This window comes from Desmodus rotundus, chromosome 1, assembly GCF_022682495.2.
Source record: "Desmodus rotundus isolate HL8 chromosome 1, HLdesRot8A.1, whole genome shotgun sequence".
Taxonomy (NCBI): domain Eukaryota; kingdom Metazoa; phylum Chordata; class Mammalia; order Chiroptera; family Phyllostomidae; genus Desmodus; species Desmodus rotundus.
The window spans coordinates 147,443,824-147,467,497 of NC_071387.1; the positions used below are offsets into that span (position 1 = coordinate 147,443,824).

The 23,674-nt window shown below is 40.6% G+C and overlaps 1 protein-coding gene and 1 pseudogene across 2 annotated transcripts in view; both read left to right on the forward strand.

The window, feature by feature from the left end:
- Positions 1–19,368, forward strand: part of KCNN2 (potassium calcium-activated channel subfamily N member 2) — a 142,414-nt gene extending 123,046 nt beyond the window's left edge. Inside the window, exons 6-9 of one of the 2 annotated variants that reach the window (XM_024563297.3) lie at positions 1,004–1,114; positions 9,773–9,900; positions 16,123–16,192; positions 18,748–19,368. In XM_024563297.3, the coding sequence (XP_024419065.2) occupies positions 1,004–1,114; positions 9,773–9,900; positions 16,123–16,192; positions 18,748–19,035 (597 nt within the window). In that variant the 3' untranslated portion in view covers positions 19,036–19,368. The remainder of the gene's footprint in view (positions 1–1,003; positions 1,115–9,772; positions 9,901–16,122; positions 16,193–18,747) is intronic. The other variant, XM_053911551.2, reaches the window with a different exon arrangement.
- A 3,721-nt stretch (positions 19,369–23,089) lies between these two features.
- On the forward strand, positions 23,090–23,189 carry LOC112307246 (U2 spliceosomal RNA; annotated as a pseudogene).
- Positions 23,190–23,674: the final 485 nt, after the last annotated feature.

Consider the following 23,674-nt stretch of genomic DNA (forward strand, 5'->3'; position numbering starts at 1 on the left):
TTCATGGTTATCTGCCCACTGAGACAGCTTGGCAATCTCTGCTGCTCACAGGGTGAGATTCTGTCGGGAGCTCTGGACTTCCCTTCCACCGCACCCACACTAGCTGCTCGGTGGGCCCCTTCCCTACCATGGGTCGACTGTGTGCAGGCTCAGCAAAGTGGCTGCAGCAGCAGGACAATGCCTCCTGACCCTGTGTGTCATCAGCCAAGAAGATCCCACACCTCATGACTTGGAGTGGGTGTACCTTGATCATGGAGCAGGGAGACTGTCATCTCTGGGGCACCGCATAGAGTGTCACACATCTCTTTCTAAGAGGTCAGCACTGGGCCATAATCCAACAAGGACCACTGTTGACGTTTCTCAAAATAAAGGTAGCTCGTACCTTTCTTAGTGCTGGTCAACCCCTAGAATAGTAGGATGGTTCTCTCTTACCTTCAGCACTTCTTGTATCTGTTGCCCAGGTTCAGACCACTGTGGTCTTTCTGTTACGTGTGTAGCACAGGTCGAAGTTGTACAAGCATCTCTCTTCATTCCTGGTGTATTATGGTTGATTGTCGCCAAGACCTGCTGGTCTTATTTTGAGAGAAGATTGTGGAATATTATATTAGGACAACTCTTATTTTTACTCTGTGCATTTATGGTAATTTACTCTTGATTATTTGTTCCTGTTATATGTATAGGTATATAACTGATTTACTGTTTTTAAGAAGTCTCTGAATATTCAGCAAGTTGCTTTTTTACATTCTACATTTTATGATTCACACATCATGCTTTATTTTCTAACATATGTGAACTAAATTTTTTAATCCCAATGTAAAGATACATTGCATGTTGACCATGCATTTTCTATAGTATTTATTTGAAAGACACTGAATACTATAGGGTTTGTTTTTTGTTTTTTTTTGTTTTTTTTTTTACCTCAGATACTTATGCACTTGGTGCTAAACATTTTCTAACGTGGCTGAGACCAAAAATAACGTTTGGGGGTTCTCTTGTCTTTCAGGGTGCTGGTTGCACAGCCCTGGTGGTAGCTGTGGTAGCGAGGAAGCTAGAACTCACCAAAGCAGAGAAGCACGTGCACAACTTCATGATGGACACTCAGCTGACGAAAAGAGTGAGTCCCCGCCCCTGATTCTCCAAAGGAATATTGTGGGGTTTTGCAGAGTTGGGTAATATACTTTTTATTGTGACCTCCAACGGTAAAATGACATGGTTGAAAAAGTTAAAGTAGTATTAGAATTAATTCCATGTTTTCATATTTGGACTCTTCCTAACGTTAGGTCAATTAGGAAATAATTGGACAACCTTGGTATTTACTCAAGGATAAAAATAGGCATTCTTAACATTTAAGTTTGCAGCACACAAGAAAAGCCCAATATTGGATTGAACACACTGTCAATGCAATACAGAAATGTTATGGGAAGGTGATTCAATGGATATATTACTGAGCTTCTGTAAGCCAGTCATCATTCTAAAGACTGGAGTTACAAAGACCAATGAGAAAAAATGCCTAATGATGAGGGCCCCAGGCTACCGGGGCCGAAGCAGACCCTTTGCGTGGCAGAAAGGCTATCACGGAGATGCTGGAAACAGTGTGTAGCACCTGGAGGGGAGACCAATGCCCAGCTGCGAGGAACAGAGGAAAACGTTGGCACAGGTTTGCGGAACACTCACCCTGTGCCCACGCCTGTCCCGGCGTCGCGCGTGCAGACCGGCTCAGTCCTCGCGGAAGGCGGTGAGGGGAGTGCAGGTAGTATGCCTGTGTTTAAACGCACAAGCCAGAACTCAGAGAGGTTAGATAAATTGCTTAGAGTCACGTGAGAGGAAAAAGATTTTAATTACCCTAAACTTTTAGCCTCTTTATAGTCACTTGAGATACCAAAATTCCAAAGTCAGAAATAACTAGGAATTATTTTAAAGCAGTGTCATCTTGGTTACATACGGGTAACCACATCCCAGAGTAGATTTTAATCAGGCTGTCATTAATAACAAAATACATGTCATTCGGTCACTTCACTCAGAAAAGAATAGAGATTTCAAGTGGAGTTCCAATTCTCAGTGTTTTTACTCAGTTTTGACTGGGGGTCTGTGTGTAAATGTAATCATGTCTTTTTTTTTTAATTTGGTAAAATACTTCCTAATAGATAACTTCAATGTACATTTTATTTATTTGGATAATATTTATCAAATGGAAAGATGAATTCCAATTGCCTTGCTAAACTGTGTCTTACCTATCAGACACCACTGTGAGACTTGTCTCATTGCAGTTAGTAGGTCCACATATATTCGAGCGATCAAAGCAACGCAGACGCCAGGCTTTTGTACTGGACTTACCACTTGGGAACATCTTTACACCATTTTCTGTCAATTCCTGAACTCATTCTCCCAGTTCATTTCTAGATGTTACAGAAAAGCCCATGGAGAGTAGAGGGAGAGAAGCTGAATGCAAGGTTGTGGTTCTTGTCATTCTCAAAGATTTACTGGGAAATGAAAATACACACGTATTAGATTATTAGTCCACGTCTAATACAAAATTACAGCAGATATTTTGTATGTCTCATCATGTGCTTGTTTGGATGAGTTCTGTGCTGTACAACTTAAGAGACAGAAGTTATACAATATCCAAAAAATCCTTCCCTTGAGTTCTTTGTATAATCCAAGTAATTTCACCATAAAGATATTATACATTGTATTCTTTCACAATTAAGTTAATGCCACACTTAAGATATTAGGCAGAAAAAATATTTTAAAACACCATATATAGATGCATATAAATCTTTTCAACAGTAAAAGAAAAAGTGACAAAGTTACAAATTGGAAGACCAATTGTCATGTTTAAGCAGATTTACCCCTGGTTCACGAGCAGGTATTTAGTTTTATCTTAAGCAAATATGTAATTTCTTTAAATTTACTTTGGGATATTGATATTCCATGTCCAAACGATTAAAGAATTTAGGAGTTAGAAAAGACAAAGACTTTGATTCTAAAATCTACCGTATAACATGGCAATAATTTGCTTTTGACTGAAGATTTTTGCGGAATTCAGACATCTCCCCATTCTGGCTTGGATTTTTAGTTTAGTTGCTTTAGTTCAGGTCTCTCAGCTTTGGCATTATGGACCTTTTGGACTGGTAATTCTTCGTGTGCAGGAATAGCTTGTGCATCCTTGGCTGTTTAGCAGGATTTTGGCCTCTACACACTAGATGCCAGCAGAAATTCCCCCCACACACATACTTGTGACAACTCGGAATGCCTCTAGACATTGCCAAATGTCCCCCGAGGGTACAAAGTCACCTGCACCGAGAACCACTGCTTTGGCTTGTTATTCTCCGAGGACTTAGAAGCTGAGAAAATTCCTTTTAACAGATAATCTTTGAGTGTACTTAATTTACTGTGATCTCCTCCCTGGCAATAGCAGATACTCAATTAACAAAAGCGTACTCTGTACTGTACCTAATGAAGAAGTCAGGCTTCTGTGTTAACTGCTGAGGACAAAGAACTGAAATATCACACTCCAAGACTCAGAGACTGTTACGCTTTATAGTTCTGTTATTTTAAGCAAATCAGATGAAGGCTCTGTTTTCTTCCCTACTTGGTAAAAATAAAAAATTTAAAAAAGCACTTGTGTTTTTTCTCATGAGTCCCCTGAAGTCCAGGCTCCCCCAGAGGACTATGAATCCAGGATCTAGACGGCCTGCCTCTGGTTTTTATGCATGTGACTCATTTCCCCACCGTGACCAAGTTTTCTGATGTTACAGCTTTTCTGTAGTTTTTGTTTATTCAATACTTTAAACTCTCTTGGATAATCTTCTGTTATGAGTCAGATTGTTTGTAAAAAGCTTTTCTAGTAAAAAGTACTGGTCTAGTTTTAAATTCTCCACGATACTTCTGATGCTCTATTAATTCTATTATCTCATTACTACCTAAAAACATAGCTACTTTGCAGTGTTTCTTTGGACCAGAGCCTCTTACAGGTCTGAGAAGACACTCCAGCAGCCTCGCTGACAGAGCGGTTTTTATAGGCAAGATGTCACTAAGCACAGGTACTAATGTTTAAGTGGCCTTGGAATCAAACGTACATTTCTGGCTTAGGACACCCATTTCAATACTACAGTCGATACAGCATTTGAAAGTAATAGTTCTTTTATAGTTCTGTCTGCATTATTTTATTCAAAGTAATCAACTTAATGACTGTCGTTTACTTGAAACTTGATTCCATTTGGTTATTTGTGGCCTGTCTAAGAGGGCCCACTTAGAATTTTTAACTTTTTAAACAAAAAGTCTAAAATGTTGAATGATCATTAATGAATGCTTTCTGAATGAATAACCAAGAGTAAGTAAGGACCTAATAGATTAAAAATACAAATCTCCTGGCTGGGTAGCTCAGTTGGCTAGAGCGTTGTCCCGATACACCAAGGTTTTGGGTTCAATCCCCAGTCAGGACACACGTTTCTCTCTCTCTCCCTCTCTCCAAAAAATCAATAAAATAAAAACTTTTAAAAATACAAATTCAAGCCTGCTAGCTATTGTCGGAGAACAATTCAATTATCCCCTGAAACGCCGCATAGAAAAAATCATGTTTTCTGATGGTCAGCCGAGGTCATGAGCACAGACGCAGAGACATCCTGAAGTCCGAATCTGACTCTGAAGGAAAAGCAATCGGAATGTTAAAGGACATTATTCTTCCGCGCAGAAATGGCCCTTTCCCGACCTTGCATTATAACTATGGGTCTTAACTGAACTGAACAATTAAATTTTCATGAAAAATCATTCACCCCATGGACATTTTCAGAGGAACAATCGGGTACAGAAATCGTGTCTGTGTACGACTCTCTCAACCACATGAAAGACTGTTTGAAAGTAGAAACCACCTTTCACGGCGCACCAGCATGAAGGAAGACGGTTCTATGTAATTCTGAAAGTGTACCCGACACTCTGCAGTTCAATTTGGTGACGTTAAAGTGAAAGCATAACGGCAGGAACGTGTCACTGGGCTCAGTTTGGCAGGGCCAGCGCTCTAACCGATTTGCAGCTTATCGCCTCGCAGAGGTGTGCTGATCATGCTGTGCGGGCGGGAATATATTGTTACTCTTCCTTTAGGTCTAAATCAAGAAGAAATCCGGGAGGTTAGCTCGCTGAATTCTTTCATTTTGGAAAGAAACTTGACAAAAATTTTCAAGTAGCTAGATGTACCACAGAGGATAATTATACATATTAATGTCCACTGTGGGTGTTTCCAATCCTGTTAAGAATTCTCAATAAGATCCATAATAAGAACACTATTATGCAACTACATAATTGTTTCCTGTGTGTCTCTTAACAAGTGAACAGAAATTTTGAGGGATATACTCCATGTAGCTCTTACAGTGTCCTCGGACTCACAGCCTAGTGGGTCGAAACACAGAACCAATGGATCCCTTGGCCTTGCCCTCTTCCACCATCACAACAGTCACTGGCCCCCACCCCCAGTACCTGGTCTAACGGAGACCTGGGCGGCAAGATAGGAGCCCCGAACACACCCACTGCAGCTGCTGCAAGGGCCCTAGAACATGTGACAGCTGGTGCAATAGCTGGTGCACAGGCTCAGTAGCATTGTCTGCACTGGTCCCAGGCATTCCAGAGGCATCACCCACAGCCTATGTGGCAACATTTTACTGTAGTTTTCAGAATGAGAAGCAAGAAACTCTCCTCCTAGGGGGACGGGTGAAAGGGATTAAGAAATACAAATAGCCAGTTATAAAAATAGTATGAGGATGTACAGCATAAGGAATATAGTCAATACTATTGTAATAAGTACACATGGTACCAGATGGATACTAGACTTATCAGGGTGATCACTTTGTAAGTATATAAATGTCTACTCACTATGTTGTACGCCTGATATATTGTACATCAACTATAATTTAAACACAAATTTTAAAGAAATGGTTCTCTTAAAAAAAATTGCCCTGCTTCTTAAATCAGAGATTATGTTCCTTCACCTTATATTTGGGAAGAGTGGAAGGATTGCACTTAAGCAAGTCTCTGAAGGGAGAGGCAAGAGGAAGAAAAACAAAGAAATGAGTGGAAAAAGAGTCACAGTGTTATAAAGCAAAAGATCACTGTAAACAAACCGGCCTTTTAAACACTGCTCTAATTATGTGTCATTTAGGGCTCAACGAAGCAAACTGTTGTTTAAAAGTCTATCAGCTTTAAGTGTTTTTTTGTGGTTTATAAAGTACTGTTACACTTTGTGACTTTAATATTTTATAATTTCCTGTGAGTCAGCAATATAACATTTCATATCCTTTATACCCACGAAAGTGGGTTTAAGGCATGTGGGAAAGTAATATTACTTTTAATAGTTTGAGTTATTTTTAGGGTCTTTGATTTCTCAAATTGTTATTATTAAAATATCTGATTATTAATATGCCTTTCACAATTTTTCTGATAAAAGTTTTGAATTAGAGTTGTGCATTAGTGAGGCAGAACAAATTGTTCTTATGTTCTTCCTTTGCTCTGTGTGTGGAGAGGGGTGGAGGGAGGAAGAAGTCCTTTCCTGTTAAAAAAGAATTCTCACGCTCTCCTCATTTTTTGAAGTATAGGAAATAAGTCGTACTTCTTAGTGGTATTGGCCCATTAACTGACAGTAGAATTATTACAGCTACTAAATGTTTGAGGCACATCTGCGAATCCTTCATACAAACTATCGTGGTATCTGACATGTGGTAGAGACTCAATAAATGTGTTGAATTAAGAAATGCAAATGCACTGACCCATTAGATCCTCTGTCTCTTCTCCAACCTCTACAACCTTCTTATCAGGAGGATCCTCTGGCTGATAAATATGCATCTGTTGTTCATGATTTAAAGTGTTTATGATGCAGATTTAACCCCATAGACATTTCCTTAGTACCAGCTGGGCCCAAAGCACGGAGCCAGGGAGACACAGATTCATGACATGGCCCCTGCCCTGTGAGATTTTGTAACCTGACTATATTGTCCCTGCTGTACATCCCTGGAAACGGAGGAGGGGCTCCAGGGTTGCGTTGTTAGGTGACGGACTGTCGGATTCTAAATTGTGCAAACAAAGGACATTTCCCTTCCAGATCCATGTCTCTTTCATGCCAGTGATCACAAATGCATCGATCTGCTTCTCCTCTCCCAGTTTTTCCTGTAAGGTTGCAGATCACTTTCGTGTAACAATTCCCCACAGTTCAAACCTGTAGACACTGAAGTGCTGCCCACCCTGCCTTGTCCCTGACAACTGCTCCCTTTCAACCCAGGAGGGGCTGCGAAAACCTACTGGAAGCACATCTGAGCATTAGGCAGAGGATAAGTTCTTCTATTCTTGGACATATTGTTTTGTGGCTGCTGTTTGGAAAAATAGCAGTTTAATTTGACACTTTAAGAGTTTAATTCCTATGTTTGAAAACCTATTAGGGAATTAGAATGGAGATGTTGCAACATAAATGCATACATGTGTTTCACAGGTTTTAAAAACAGCCATATGATGAGGAATCACTTTCAGTTTCAGCTTGTCAACTAACAGGAGTGAATGCAAATACTGCAACATAAGGCCTCAGGCATAGCCATCCCATTGATCTCTGAACTTGAGGTCCCTTGTTCCCTTAGCCATTCCCCAACCATCCCAAAGAGAATCATTTAAAATACATAGGGGACAAGCACTGAATCACCTCTGTAAAAGTGCATAGACTTCAGTAATTTGGCATTTGCTATTTGTACAGGGCAGGGCAAAAGTAGGTTTTCAGTTGTCCACATGGAAAATAATACAATAATAAACAATAATACAAGAATAAACTCTGTTTCATGTACTCAAAACCTTGTGGGGAATCCAAACTAAAATCAGTTCCTGTGTTCTATTCCAAACATTGCTATGTTCAACTGCTGTGTTTCTGTTCATCAGTTTTTACCCAGTTTTCTGGCTTCCTCACCAGCCCTCTAGGTTGCTCCTCTGCATCTCAGGATGATTAAGTCAGGGAGGGGACATCCACCAGGGCCCTTACTGGTCTTCAGGCAGCTACAGCTGTTCCAGACAGCCAACGAGAGCTGGGACCTGCCCTGGCTGGTCGTTCTTCCAAACACGAAGGGCCTATCCCAACTCCTGGCAGTGCTGGCCAGTCACATCCCACTGGTCTTTTAAAAGCCAGATCCCCAACCCTCAACAGCTTATGCTGCATCCATTTCCTTAACTTTGAAAGGACATAAAAGGGTCAGGTGGAGAAAAGCCTTCTGAGAGGTGACTCCTCCCTCTGTGAGGAAAAGAAATGTGTTTCCGTAAGAATGAAGAGCCCAGAAGTACCTGGAACACCTCCGACCTTCGCCGTGGATGATGATGTTCCTTACTTGAACTGCTTGTGCTCGGCCTCCAGGGTTTTGGCCATTTTTCTGTAGGTGTGAGACATGTTGTCCATGCAAAGGCTGATGAATATCCAAAGGATGTAATCAAAGTTACTCCTAAAAGCAGTTATCAGAAACCAGTCAGTTTCTTAAAATGGGTTCTAGTGATACGATTTTGCTCAAAAATAAACCTTTTCAGCAAGATGGAAGAGATGCTTTCTTTCCTAATGTGAAAAAATATGCATGCATACATGGGCCCATAATTTTAGTATAATTCTAAGGTTCTTCCTTATTGTAAACCTAAGAGCTGAAAAGAACTTTAATAATAATTCTCCCAAACCTCTCATGATGAAGAGGAAACAAAAGTCCTACACTAGTCCCCTACACTAGTTAGCTCGTCCCCTTGGCTAGACTTGGCTAGTAGAGTCAAAGAACTTACTCAAGCCCAGCTCACTGTTCTGTCTTCCCCACCACATGGCCTTCCTTAAAGCATTGTTTTCCTCCTCCCAGCCCCCCACGAGCCCGCAGCTCTCTCTATGAAACATCCTTATGCATCACTCAAAAGAATGAAATAGAACAACTTCTTAGAATAAGTAATTAACCAGAAGAAGCCAAATGAAAGCTCTGGGTCTTCAAATTTTATAGTGTGATCAAGGGAGAGAACAAATATTTTCTTGGCTGGGCCCTTTATCAGCCTGCAGGATTTTTTTTTTTTTTTTTTGAAGATGTTAATCAAGAAAGCAAGTAATTGAACACCTCCAGGAAGTGTCACACCCTCCATCAACTGCAGTAGGTCTTGGCAGTGTTACTGTGAGGTTTTCATCCTTGGGTGTGTCCCATCCTTTTGAAATGCAGTATATTTAAGTTAGCAGCAAAATCATGACAACTTGACGCTCTGCCAGTTAATCAAAGGGTGCTAACAAGCATAGAGTTTGCTAAGTCAGTCTGCAAGGCTGCAGGACTGGGTCCCCACCCCGTACATTCAGCAGTGAAAGCATGCCTGCTTCCTGTAGTGCACAGCCAGAAATGCTGAGCAAGCCCACAAAGGACAAGATTAACCTTGGCTTTCTGGCATTTTTCCTTTCTCCAGAGAAATGAAGAACACAAAGAGAACAATTGCAATACAAGGTGGAGAAATAAGCACCTCTTGACTGAAAAAAAAGTGGTTGAGTGAAAGTCCCTAATAGGGTTGAGTTTAGCCCAGGAAGAGATCAGTGGCTCCTTAATATTTCAATTTAAGTATTGTTCCCACACAGACACAGGGACTTCTTAAAACCTAGAGATGCATGCAGAATAGTTTTTTTGAGACATAGTTACTAAACAGTGCTAGAGCTTACCATGACCATCGGGATGAAGAATGTGACCCCTGCAAAGTTGCAAAGGATTCCGCTTGGGAATTTATCAACTGCTTTTCTTGTTTGTTTTGTTAACAGGTGAAAAACGCAGCTGCCAATGTACTCAGGGAAACATGGCTAATTTACAAAAATACAAAGCTAGTAAAAAAAATAGATCATGCAAAAGTTAGAAAACATCAACGAAAATTCTTGCAAGCTATTCATCAGTAAGTACCATTTTCATTTCCGTCCTGGTTTGTGTCTCTAGGTTTTGATTCTAGCATTGGCTGTCCTTCTCTCACGAGGGGGCAAAAAAGGAAATGATGTCGTGCTTGTTCCCAGAAGATATTATTTGGCAATTTAGTAATTTCACAAATGAAATCCTAAGAAAAGTTTTCAGTTCTTGTATGATTAAAAATCATTTATTATTGGGAAAATAGTCATTGAATATATATAGTAGTTAAAATCTCAGTTTTTTAGAAGTGATATAATTTCAATTAAAATTGTATTTCTTAATTTAGCTTATTATATAGTTTGCTCTAAGATATTTAGTTTGAATCTACTAGACAAAAACTAGACAAAATTTTAACATTTTAAGATTTCTCTGGATTTTTAAAACATACTGCCTAGCATCTTTACATGAAGGTAGTACTACAATTGACTTAATACTTGAATTTTTAAATGAGCTTTTAGTCAGGACTTGGGGGATTTTCTATATGCTACATGTTCATTATAGATTTTACAGTTCCTATAGACCGTGACTCTTTTGTCATTATTCCGACTTTACCCAGACCACCAGAGCTGAAGTCTTTCATGCCCTGTCATTGCTATGCCTTGTCACTATCACAGACCTTTAAAGTACAGATTTATATCTAGTAAGTTTCCATGATACCCTGAAAGCACCAGGTCTTTCTCCCCCAGGCTGGCAGCGCCCTTACCGTAAGTACATTCATGTGTGGGTGTCAGTTATGAGGCCATGCGGACTTGGTCAATGCCATTGGCAAGTGGGGAAGAGCAGGCGTGGTCACACTGGTGGGCTTTCCTTATGCAGCCTACTGGGCACTCGTGGAAAGGTGGGTAAGCGCTAGGTCTCTTGGCTGTGCAGTGAAATGTGTCTTCGCAGAGCTGACTAGCACTGCAGATGAGAAATCTCTGAGGCTGGAGTTTTTATTTTATGTATTTAGGTAATTTGTATGTAATATGTTATTACATTAACATTTTGTGGGAAATCACTAAGCACTAATATTGTCTTTTTACCTGTCCAACCAACTTCCCATTTTAACCAAGTACCACTGGAAATGTAGCATATGTCTATAATTATGGTCATCTATGCACTCTGTGGAAATTGCAGCTTTTTTAAATGAAAAGAAGCTTCAAGGACTCGAGGTCTAAAGCAGAGGGCGACTGCACAGGTGGTGGAGTAGCCGGCCCGCACTGCTAGTCCCTCATGCGCTTTCCCTTGCTGCCGCCAACACCAAAGTGACATCATTTCTCCTTTAGCTCTGTGACTCCACAAGACACACAACTATGCCTTTTACCCCATAAAGCTAGAATTTTAAGATAATACTCCTTTAAAGTCTGGGAAAGAATAAGAGGGAAAAGCACAGAGAGGAATTTTGCATTCAGTCTGGCTCACAGAAAGGAGCTACTCCCGGGAGCTGACAGCGGCCTCTGTCACTGCCCACCACCACCTGGAGCCCTCGCCTAGTCACCTCCATTCCTGAAGCTTGGATCTCAGAGAGCGAGCCCCAGAGTGATGCTGAGCCTTCACCTCTGCTCTCCTTGGGCCTTTTATCCTGTCTGAGCACAAGTCTCTTCCCCAAGAGTCACCCAGCACAATTTTCCCCCACGCCCCCGACCATGTGACACAGTGACCCTAGCACTCATGCAAGAGGCGCTCCTGGTGTGCTACGCAGAAATCATTCTCTGCACTGTTAATGTCCCCAGACTAATCTAAAGGGAAATATGTTAAATGTATTAGAAGGAAAGCTCACCTATGTGGGAGTGAGATGACACAGAAGTGGGCGAGGTCAGTCCGTCCACGCGTCCAGCAGCAGCCACACGTCCAGTGGCCTCCAGATGGGGTCTGTGCCCCTTCCTGCCAGTGTAGCCTATTAACTGTGTAATTAAATGTGATTTGCCTTTGATGCCTTGGGTAAATCTTCATATCACAGAAAATGAAAAGATGGTTTGACAGTTTTTTAGTAATATAATCTGTAGCCATGTGTAAGTAGTGGGTATTTATATATTTATATTCACATTTATATATGGTCATAGAGCTGTTAAGTTCTGAATGCATTGACACTCAGGAACTTAGGAGACATTTTAGGGGGTTCACAATACAATCTTTTCAACTTTGCTGTAGGGTTTTCAATTTTTCATAATAACCGTTAGAAAAAAAATCTTTGAGTGAACTAGTTTTAAAAACTGCCCCTGAGCTATTGGCGTGTTGCTCCCGGTGTACTGGCCTGACCGTAAGGGTTTCGTGGCCCCTTCGGCGTGCTTCTCTGGGATGGACTACTAGAGGGAACTGCATGGGAGTCCTCTGCCTCTTTCAGACATTTCTCATTCTGTTTCTTCTGTAGCAACATGTACTCCGACAGCAGAGGAGCTTCAAGCAACTCAGAAATGTTCTCAATTGTTTTATGAATTAGTCTTGGGTTAATGGATTTCCTTTGAGTGGGGGAGGGACCTTATACTCTGTGAAAAAATACAACTGAGAGTTTATATGGGCTGGGTTTGGCTAGTTTATTCTAATCATGCATAATCACCTTTCATTTTAAGTTAGTGAAGTCATAAGAACAAGCACATAGGGCTCGATTCCTAAGGGCAAGGCCTTTATTGCCCACTGTTCACACCCAGTGAGCCTGTCAGCCTTGTCTGTCAGCATTGGGTAAAGTGAGACTTTGCTGGTTGAGGAAAAGTTGACAAATTCATTAGCTACGGCTCTCTTGGCCTCTTCTATTCTCTGATTTGTCCTGAGAGCTTTTTCAATAGCTCTCTCTGCCTTTCTGTCAGGCCCGCTCTATTTCAAGTCTCGCTCTTTTCCAAGCTTCATAGCCTTTCTCCTCAACACGTGGCCTCTCTAGTCTCCGACGGTTGTGAACTCTTCTCAGGAACGTAGCTGTCTTTTTGGGTGATCACTTAGTGCCTCCAAGCACTCTGTTTCTATAGCTTTTCACCCTTTTTCTGGTAGCAGCTTTAACTTTATAAAGTTTATCATTCTTCCATTTCAACTATACACCCATCAGCCAACATAACTTGTCTCAGAGCCATGAAATTCAATAAACGTAATTTCTATAACAAAGTGTTACATTACCTCCCTTTCAGAAAGCCGGGTTTCTAAACAGCCCCAACTCGGAAAAGATGCACCCCTTCAAAAGAAAAAAACAACAACATTATAATCCTATTGTTTCGAATGTCCTTTTAAGCACATCACATTCATATTAAGCAAAAATGTTCTCTATTACTTATACATCCTGTATCAAAGAGGCCAAAGTGACGTGACGCGAGTTCTTCCTTCCGAAGTCCAGCTCTGGAGGGAACTGTGGGCTTTCATGCGGGGGGAAGACCGGTAGCAAGGAAGAGGCATGGCAATGTATTGAATAGTGTTTCTCTCTGGTCAATATGCCCGAATCCTGCAGAATCTTAACAGGATCTTCCAGCCAGTGAATCGAGCCCCCTGTGCACAAGTGAACGCCACACTGTTATTTTGTTCCAGAATATTTTACAGTTTCTTTTCTTTTGTTTTGTCTTTTTATTTCAACAAAATGAAAATAGAGCTCGGAAGTAAGTTGTGTGAGCCGCTCCTTTCAACATTTGCAGAGTTTTCTCCCGGCTGCATGCACCCAGCGGATTCTTTATTTGTGGATTTTAGTAGTCTGATTGCTGCTATGGAAATGTGATCCAAAATCATGATATTTTCCTGTGATAAGTGAAGTTCACAAGGAAGAAATCAACATATGTTTCGTATTCTTTGGGGGGAGAAAAAAGTAAAATACACATCTGCGTGTTACCTTTTATTCTGGCAGCTGCAGCTCGAGTAGGCTTTTTCTACCAGCTCTACGTCTCAGGCAGTCTAAGAAGCAGCGAGGCGAGAAGATTTAAGTGCAGAGAGCCAAAGGGATTCCAATCAAAGTAGGCTACTCTAGGTCAGCCTTCTAGATTAGTAGAAAATAAAATGGGCAAAATTCTACTGTCAGAAACATAATATGGTGACCAAGGAGAAGTAAATTAGGCTCCTTTGGTTGGAGTGTGATGTGCCCCCCTTGGCCAAGGGACCAGCACTGGCCCTGCCACCAGACTGGCTGAGTTCAGGACTTTCTCTGCACTTACAAGTTACAAGAGGCTTCCGGTCTGGTGATCCCAAACTTCAGGCATTCATGTGCCAATTATACTATTACTTCGATTTGAAAAAAAAAAGCTTGATATAAATCCCTATCATGAATGGATTTAAAAATATCATTCCCAGCAAAGAGAGATAAAAATAATATCGATTGACAATTAAAACACTGGTATTGAATTCTGGCCACAGGCTGTTGTCTGCAGAAAGCTCTGAGCTGTGAGTTTGCTCACTCTCTTTTTAAAAAAGTAGAAGATAGCAGGTGTTAGAAGATAAAAACAGTATTGGACCAGCCTGAGACCTTTTTCTTATAATAATCGAAAATTAGAGGAGAATTAACAGGAATTGCTTTCTCTCCACCCGTGTTAGTGCTGTTTAATATCTTGAGTATCACTTAGTCATCTAGAACATCTCTGGGTACAAAGCCAGCAGTCAGAAGCACTGTCTGACCCGACTCACTTCATTGCCTGCATGAAGAGCCGGACGGTGGAACCAGTTGCAGAGACAGGGCGGGCTGCACGTCTGCCGTCCCCTCCGACACACAGCTCCGCAGTGACTCACACATTTGAAGTTTGGTTTTGGGGGGAGGGGTTGCTTATGGCTTGTTTTTAAAAGACATACATCAGACTTGTAACCCTTGTAAGTGCTTAGGGAAACATTTTTCAACAACATATTAGATTTAAATCTATGTTTGCAAATTTCTTTAGACTAGAACATATTCCGTCTCTATAATGGCACGAAAAGGAGCCATTCTATTCTAATAAACACACAGTCGCAGTGACAAGTTATAACCTTAAACTGTTTTTTAGATCGTTAAAGAGCATGATGTAGGCAGGTGTCAGTTAAACTCACTGGCAGAAGGAACTATATCTTCACTGTAGAGCAGATTTGGTGACATATTGGATATCCCAGTTTCAGAACAAAATCACTGAGCATCGTGAACATTTGTTACAAAAATCTCCCTGGCAGTAAAATCTTGCCCTGCGAATGTTTTTCCTTCTATGTAATTACCTTTAATTTAAATTGGGAAATAATAAAAAGTATTCTGCCCAGCATTACCACTCTATTTTGTAAAATGATTCATCATCAAGATATTAAAGTTAGCATAGACATATATAGTTTTTTTCACTAGGTAGCTCAGAGAGACCTGGTTCTCTTTCAGAGCAAAGCTTTGAATTATTGACTTAAAAGAAGAATAAGACACTTTTTGTTGTTGGAAGATCTTAATTTCTTGGTACCGTAGCAAGCACTGAATTAAGTATTTGTTAAGACATTACAGTAAATACATTAAGGAAGAGTTAAGAGTTCTCATTCAGAAAGGTTTTTCTAAACAGTGGCTTTGGCACTGTCAATCAGATATGTGCAGCGGTATTTAAAAGTATCTAAAAGTAACTTTGCAAGTAACGATTCCATCTGTCAGACACTCTAATTGTCCTCTGACTTTTATGCACAATCAAAATTAAAAGAAATTCTCCCAAAGAAATGGTCTGGTTTCTCTTCAAATTCAATGGCAGTTTAAGTTAAAAGTCAAGTGAAGAATAAGGGAATTATGTGTTTTGAGTTATCTTGCTGCTGGTTGAATAAAAGTTTTATTTTTGCTAATAAGAATCTCACTTATCACTGTGTTTCATCAGGTTCAAATACCTAACCCAACCCATTTCAGACTAAACAGGGCTAACACCTGTATCTAGTCACGTAGGCATAGGAAGGTGCTCACTGCTCCAACATTGACGCAATTCCAGCTGCTTTGCATATTTCTTCCTATGTCTATTTGTCACGATACTGGGGCTTTAAGGAATGTTTCGGCTTTTCTCATATGGTTAAATCCTTATGAGCCTTTCTTACTTAATTCAACTTTTAACTACCTGGTGAGTAGTTGTCCTGTGGACACCTCACCTTTTTCTCTCTCTCTCCTTTCCTTTTTGTGGTGTTGGGGAAGCATGCTTCTCATTGTACCGGATACATAACCAGTTTGGACTTTACCCCAAATACTCAAGGCATTATCCATGCAGTTATTGCTCTTGTCGATTTTGTGCATGCTCTTTGGAAGGCGTATGATAGTCGTAGAAAGAAAGAAACCTTTCTGACTTCCGACTCTGTCTTTTAGATTGAGAAGTGTAAAAATGGAGCAGAGGAAACTGAATGACCAAGCAAATACCTTGGTGGACCTGGCAAAGGTAAGCTTGGGGTCTCAGCCCTCACACATGCATCTGTTGCAGTTAACCACAGCACAGTAACTAATAATGCTTCAGGAGGGGCCACCCCCAATTTATTTAACAACTCAGCCCACCAGCTGCCCTAAAGTGATGGTCCAACGTACAAGAATAGTTTAAAACTCTTCCTTAATGTCTTCTTTTCTGCCTATATATATTATTCAACTGCATTCTAAAAGCTTTTCTACTTGCAATGATTTGGACGTACAGTAAGAAATGCAGGTGGAATATGAGACAATACCTTTGGGATTCTTATTTGTAGTTCAGTGTCATCCCTATGAGAACAGAACTACATCCTGGGTTTGACTAGGAGGCTAAGTAAGACTCATCAGTACAATTTTTTTAATGTATTTTAAGAAAACTCAGAAGAATATAAAATTGAATTTTAAAAAAATACCAGAAATTATATCTTAAAATAAAATGTTATCTTTCAAAAGGAAAGTTATCTTTGTAAAATAATTTATGGTTCTTTCTCCATTTCATCATTTAAAAATTGTTCCTCTTTTTAAAAGTACATTAATAGTCCCCAGATTCTTCTGCCACATTTATAAGATGTATCTGGTTGATGTTTGGTTGTTCTCCCAAGTAAACTCGACTTTCAAAATATGAGTATTCGTCAACAGTCACACATCTCATTTTCTTGAACTAATTCTAAAGGTGAGATTAGAATAGCATTTATGTAAGTATTCAGCCTTTTAACACAAATGCTTCCAAAGAGGCAATTCTCAACGGGACCTGTACATTCTAAACATAGTTAGCAAATCAGCTATGTCCTTTGTAAAGCCTCAAGTATAATCTATGAAATCCACACATGCTTTTGCTACTCATGAAATAACACATCTAAATTATATTCACTTTAATATATATCAATAGCACATACCATATATATGTTGAAGATGAATATTCGATATCATATATAGAAGATGATAAGTGAAGTATTTAATGACTTACCTCTAGGATGGTATCTTACATCATGCATTTAAGCTGGGACGCACACATACAGGAAGCTCAAAGACATCCTTCATTAATAGCAATACTTACATATGACTCTTGCTTGGCCATGTCAAGAACAAAGATGGTGTGGGCTCTTTCATTACTCCTATGTCAAATGATAAAAGGAATTAGTTATTTGTAGACAAAATAAAACAGACCACTTGGAAGTAATATACATGTGATATATCATTTTACTATATATAATATTATAATGTATAATAAAAATATTTATTAAATACAAGAGCTATATCATTTTACTTTATATACTTCAAAAGTATATCTATAAGGCAAGATACTATTTCTTTCAAATTAGTTCTTCAGTGCTTATTACTGTGACCACTGACTACCCACACCACAGGGCTCGATATTTTCTGAATGAATGGATGTTGCTGTACTAGCCTCAAGACTACACAGTGAAAATAAAGTTAACGTGTTTTATCTCCATGGCCAAACTCACACTAGTTGCCTGTGTTCTGAATAGTAACCTCCTTATAGAATCAGTTTACTTATCATCATTAAGAGAGTGTTACACAGGACCGTTGAACAGTATAAGAGCACATACTGCAAAGGGGATGAGGTAAGGGAGGGAAAGCTTATTCAAAGCGGGCTGAGACTTGGGGAAGGCTGCACAGACCTAAGGCTGACATCCCCATTCTTCCCTTCTTGGCCACCCTCCTCTCTCTCTGCCTCTGTGCCAATTGGCCCTGAGGTGCTCTCCTCTTGTGTCTGGGATGCTTCCAGAAAATACAACCAGGATCCAGAGTCACGAACATCCTCTGGTCAAGATGATCAATTGCAGAATTCACTAGGACACCAAAAACGTCTATTTCAAACCACTTAGCATCTGATCAAACCATTGCCAACCAGGTCGCTTGGTACCTTCGGTATCTCCGACCGTCATTCTCTCAATGATTATCTGTAAAAATAACCTCTGACCCACAGAGAACCCTAATTTTACCCGTGGGACAGCATAAGATAATCAGAAGATTTTGACAGTTTTAAGTTCCTAAATTATGTAATCAAGTTAGTTTGTCCTAAACTTCATATTCCTTCCTCAGAACTTCTGCTACACCCTAGTACCAGACTATTATTTGTTTTTCTTTAAATCTCTTGTTTTTAAAAATTAGCCTTGCCTTAATTAGTGTTACTTCTTAAAAATGAATTCAATGTTCTAACATTTGTAACAACCATTAAAATATATACATAAATATTAAATCAAAACATGTCTATCTATCTGTATACAACCAGACATCACTGGGAATAACACCTACAGTACCGGCAACTGGATCGAATTAATGCCTAAGACAGTACAATTCAAACCCTGGCACTGAACAATCATACTGAATTTTCCTTGCAAGACAAAATGTTCAGTTTGCAGCTGCGCGGTTCCCCTCCCCACCCCCTGCACTGGATGTCACCTAAGGGAGACCAGCCTCACGCAGTGAGAGCTGATAGTTTGCTTCCCGGGCCAGAGTGACTAAGCCTTAGTTCTTTGTTTCTCTGTCCCTCTCAACCGTGTTTTCCAGACCCAGAATATCATGTACGACATGATTTCTGACTTAAACGAGCGGAGCGAAGATTTCGAGAAGAGGATTGTTACTCTGGAAACGAAATTAGAGACTTTAATCGGAAGCATCCACGCCCTCCCTGGGCTCATCAGCCAGACCCTCAGGCAGCAGCAGCGGGATTTCATTGAAGCTCAGATGGAGAACTACGACAAGCAGGCCACCTACAACGCCGAGCGGTCCCGGTCCTCGTCCAGGAGGCGGCGGTCCTCCTCTACAGCGCCACCAACTTCATCAGAGAGTAGCTAGAAGAGAATCAGATAATCACAAAATAAGACTTTTTGCCATCATATGGTCAATATTTTAGCTTTTATTGTAAAGCCCCTATGGTTCTAATCAGCGTTATCCGGGTTCTGATGTCAGAATCCTGGGAACCTGAACACTAAGTTTTAGGCCAAAATGAGTGAAAACTCTTTTTTTTTCCTTTCAGATGCACAGGGAATGCACCTATTATTGCTATATAGATTGTTCCTCCTGTAATTTCACTAACTTTTTATTCATGCACTTCAAACAAACTTTACTACTACATTATATGATATATAATAAAAAAGTTAATTTCTGCACATACTGGTTTGATCACTTGCCATTTCTAAAGACTCACTTCTATCCTTAGTTTCAAGGCAAAATGACTGATTATCACCTGATACATGCTGATAGTTTTGACTTCCCAAAGTTTAGCTGGTTGGAAGAAAGCTTTCAGTTATTCCATATACTCTTCACTTAAGATTTACCCTCACTGTGAAATATTGTAGTCAGTCATGTCACCAGGCCCAGTTTGAGTTTATAGGGTCTCATTTCTAACGTGGTTTGTTTCCAAGTGATGTGGAAAGTGAAGCGGTTCTATCAAAACATGTGCAAACAAGAGGTACAGATGCTTTCAAGAATTATTTCCATTACAAATTTACCAAAAAAATGAACTTAAAAATTATCAAGATCCGCCATTGGCAGTGAACTGATGTTGCAGAATTTCAGGTCGGAACTACTTATGTCATCTCTCTCCATACAGTCTCTTACAATCTGGGCCCACGGCTCACTCTAAGTGTTGGGATTAGACATACACATTTGCATAGTTCCTACAACTTAATGAACATAAATGAGCAGAACCGTTAACATGTCACATATCACCTAACAAATGGTCCCCTCTTGTTCTGTGCCTACACATTTGGTACCAGGAAGTAAATGGCGTCTAGTAAATTTCTTAAGTTTCATTACACTGATTTCATGGGTGGTTGGAGTCAGTTTCTGTAAAAAGGCAACTGGGCAGTTACTGATGCAGACACATCTCTTTCCACTGGTTTTTGGAGAACCGTCCTTGAAATGAGAGCTGTGTGGAATTCCCTCGCATGGCGGTACGTGTCAGAGTCCACAGGAAGGACTGACCTGAGGTAAGAGGGCAGCACATCGTAAAGCCATGGCTTTACCTAGACAGCTCTAAACCATGTGCTTGGGTTGCCCTAAACCTAGAAATGACCCCTTCGTTTTCAGAGAAATCTGCTTTGCTCTCCTCCCTTTACTTCACACCATACCCTTTGGGGTCTACCTTATAGTGCAGCACGTTGCTAGCATACCAAGTATTTTTCCTCTTTAACACAAAACTGAAGTGGCATATTTCATCATCTCTCATAGGTCAATGAATAAAATCACTTTCATAGCTAGTCTGCATAACTGATGCAAAATCGAACATTTCCATTCAAGATCAAGGACATAAAACTATGATTACTTTAGATTGCCTAAGAATAACAGTGTTATTATCCATCCAAAGTGGCTAAATATAAAGCTCACTTACACATCTTGTATCTGTCTGTGTAGGATAAGGACAAGGTCTGGGAAGTCCTTTAATAGTAAGAGCAAGAAAAACTATTAGAGCGCTGCTTATGGGAACATACTGCTGAGTTAAATGAATTTTCAAAATCCTGCATTATCGGAGTTTCTACTTCATGGATGGAATCGAAATTTTATTTATGTATTATGGGTTGCATACAAGAATATATCAAGTATTTGGGCCCTGGCCAGGTGACTCAGTTGGGTAGAACATCATCCCGATACACTGAGTTTGCAGGTTCGATCTATGGTCAGGGCACATACAAGAAACAACCAATGAATGCATAAGTAAGAGGAACAACAAATCAATGTTGATATTTCTCTCTCCCTCTCCCCTCTTCTTTCTCTCTCTCCCTCTCTCACTCCCTCTTTCCCTCTCCCTCCCCCTCCCTAAGATCAATAAATTTAAAAATGGTATTTTAAAAAATTCTCAATTTAAAAACAGAATCAAGAATTTGCTGTAAGCACTGGATATAAAGGAAAAATTTAGAAAAGATTATTAATTTGTTCTTGCAATTGATGCAGTTCTTTTTAAAATTTTTTTTAAAATTTATTTTCAGAAAGAGGGTAAGGGAAGGAGAAAGAATGGGAGAGAAACATCATTCCGTTGCCTCTCAAGCACCCCCAACTGGGGACCTGGCCTGCAACCCAGGCACATGCCCCAACAGGGAATCAGACCAGCAACCTTTTGGTTTGCAGGCCGATGATCAATCCACTGAGCCACACCAAACAGGGCAATGCAGTTAATTCGTGGATATTCTACCTCTATTGTGACTAAAAGGCAAAGTAGCCATCCCAAAGTACTAGAAGACTAGGGAAAGAATAATGTATGGCTCCTTTGTTGAAGGAAAAAGGAGAAAGAGTTTTAATTTAGATTTTATTACCTTGTGTTTATTCTTCCAAATTAGCTGCAGTGTCGGGGGGCTTTAACGCAGCCCCCCGGTTCCGCCACGGATGAAGAGTAAGACTACCAAGACATGATCTGCTTGGGGAGGAAAGATGGCCAATCTCTCAAAGGAGAAGGGCCTTGATCATTTCCCTCCATGGGCTTTTATTAGGTTCATTGGCATAGGAATGCAGATAAAGCTCATCAATCACTGTCAGCCAGTAAGGATTAAACAATACAAGATTTACAGAGAACTTCAAGGGCTTAGTCTGAGCCAATCAGCTAGAGGGCCATAAAACTTTAAGCACCAGACTCATCTCAAGTCTGGACCCTTATCTTTTAAGCTGAGGGTACAGATTAAGTAGGTTTCACAGGAATGTACCTATTTTCCTTAGGCCTGATTCCCCAGGGAATCCGCCCCTCCCAGCACAGGACTGTACCCCCTCTGTTATCCTTCAGGCTCAAGTCAGACAGGGAAGTAAAGCAGCCAAGAGATTAGGAGACTTCTTGCAGACAGAATGAGGACTCAGGCTATTTCAAAGCCGAGGGGCGAGGGTCCATTACCCCCTTTTGCCACAGCCCCCCCCCCCGAGTCCTTCCCTGCGAGCTTATCCCTGGTGACTGAGCCTGTCTTAGGTTGATCCTCCCTTGAGGATTCTTACCCGTCATTGGCTAACTGGCCAAGCTCAGGGCCAAGCAGGGTGAAGTGGGCAGGGGTGGCACCCCTGCCAGGGAGATAAGCTTTGTCTCCTTAGAGGCTTATGGTCCCAACTCTGACTCAGCCTTAACCATGGGGGTTACAGCCTCTGAAACCAGGCAGGGCGGTTCCCAACACTGCAGTTCATGTAAGATGTCATTCTTTTGTTGTCTAAATTGATGTTACTTTTCCTGTTCCTCTATGCAAAGTACACGAAGACTGGTAATGACTTAACAAAAGTATAGGATCTTTTGTCTCTAGTTTTTAAAAAGTACCCAATAACCACAATGTAAAAGAGGGAGAGAGGACCCATCTGTTGCATGGACACGTTGGCTGGCGATATGCCGTTTGAGCCCTCCTCACCCACCACTACCAAGACTCCTCCAGGAACACTACGCAGAACCCTCCGAGGGCTCCTTAGATGACTGCTCTTTTGTGGTGATAGATGTCTTGCTCTAATTTGTACTCTGTCTGTCAAAATTTCTAATACTGACTGAGTCTGTAGTTACAACTCAGCCCATCCCCCTGGCCTCCCTATTTCTGCACAGTCAATACAAGAGCCTATGGCTACCACAAATTAGTTTGCATTACAAATGGCACCACCTTCCTTAACAATTTTCTTCACTTCCCCTCCTTGTACACAGTGTCACAGGTTAGTCACTCAAATGAGGATTCCAGTAAGAATGAACCAAATTCATAAGAGATAGCTCATCTATAAAATTTTATATGCTTTCTCCCTAATTTCCCCCCTGTTGGTGAAAATTTTCCAGAGACTCTCCATTAAAGCATCTGGAATAATCAAAGAAATTTGTTCCAAACAGAATATGGAAACTGGGAGAAAAACCAATTGGTTAGGGTTAATATGAATCTCCAAGGATGGATTAAAATACTGTAGCCCCATCGCTTCTTGGCCTTTTGGCTAAGATCAAGTGTAGTATCTGTTCTTATCAGTTTAAAGTACCATAGGCCTCTCCTATTCCTCCACTTTGCCAAGTCTTAAGAATGAAATAGAAAAATATGAGGGTAGTCCTGGCCGGGTGGCCCAGGCGGTTGGAGCATTGGCTTGTACACCAAAGAGTTGTGGGCTCAATCCCTGGCCATAACCTAGGTTTCAGGTTCCATCTCCTGTCAGGGCATTACAGGAGGCAATAGATCAATGTTTCTCTCTCACATCGCCGTCTGTCTCTCTTTCTGTCTAGTCTCTCTCTCTCTCCCCACCCCCTTCTCTAAGATCAATAAAAACATGTTCTCAGTAAGGAAAAAAAATAGGTTAAAAGCCATCCCTGGGTTTGGAAATTTGTTCTGCCTCTTGCTAGCTCTGTGTGTTTGGACAGCCTTAATCCTTCTGTCCCTTTTCCTTATCTGCAAAATGAGTATTAAAAGATAGACATCAGTGAGACTCTGGAAAGCCTGGCATTTTACCAAATGACGATAGATGCTTTTTATTACTATTTCCAGTATAAGGCAACAAATACTAAGTACCC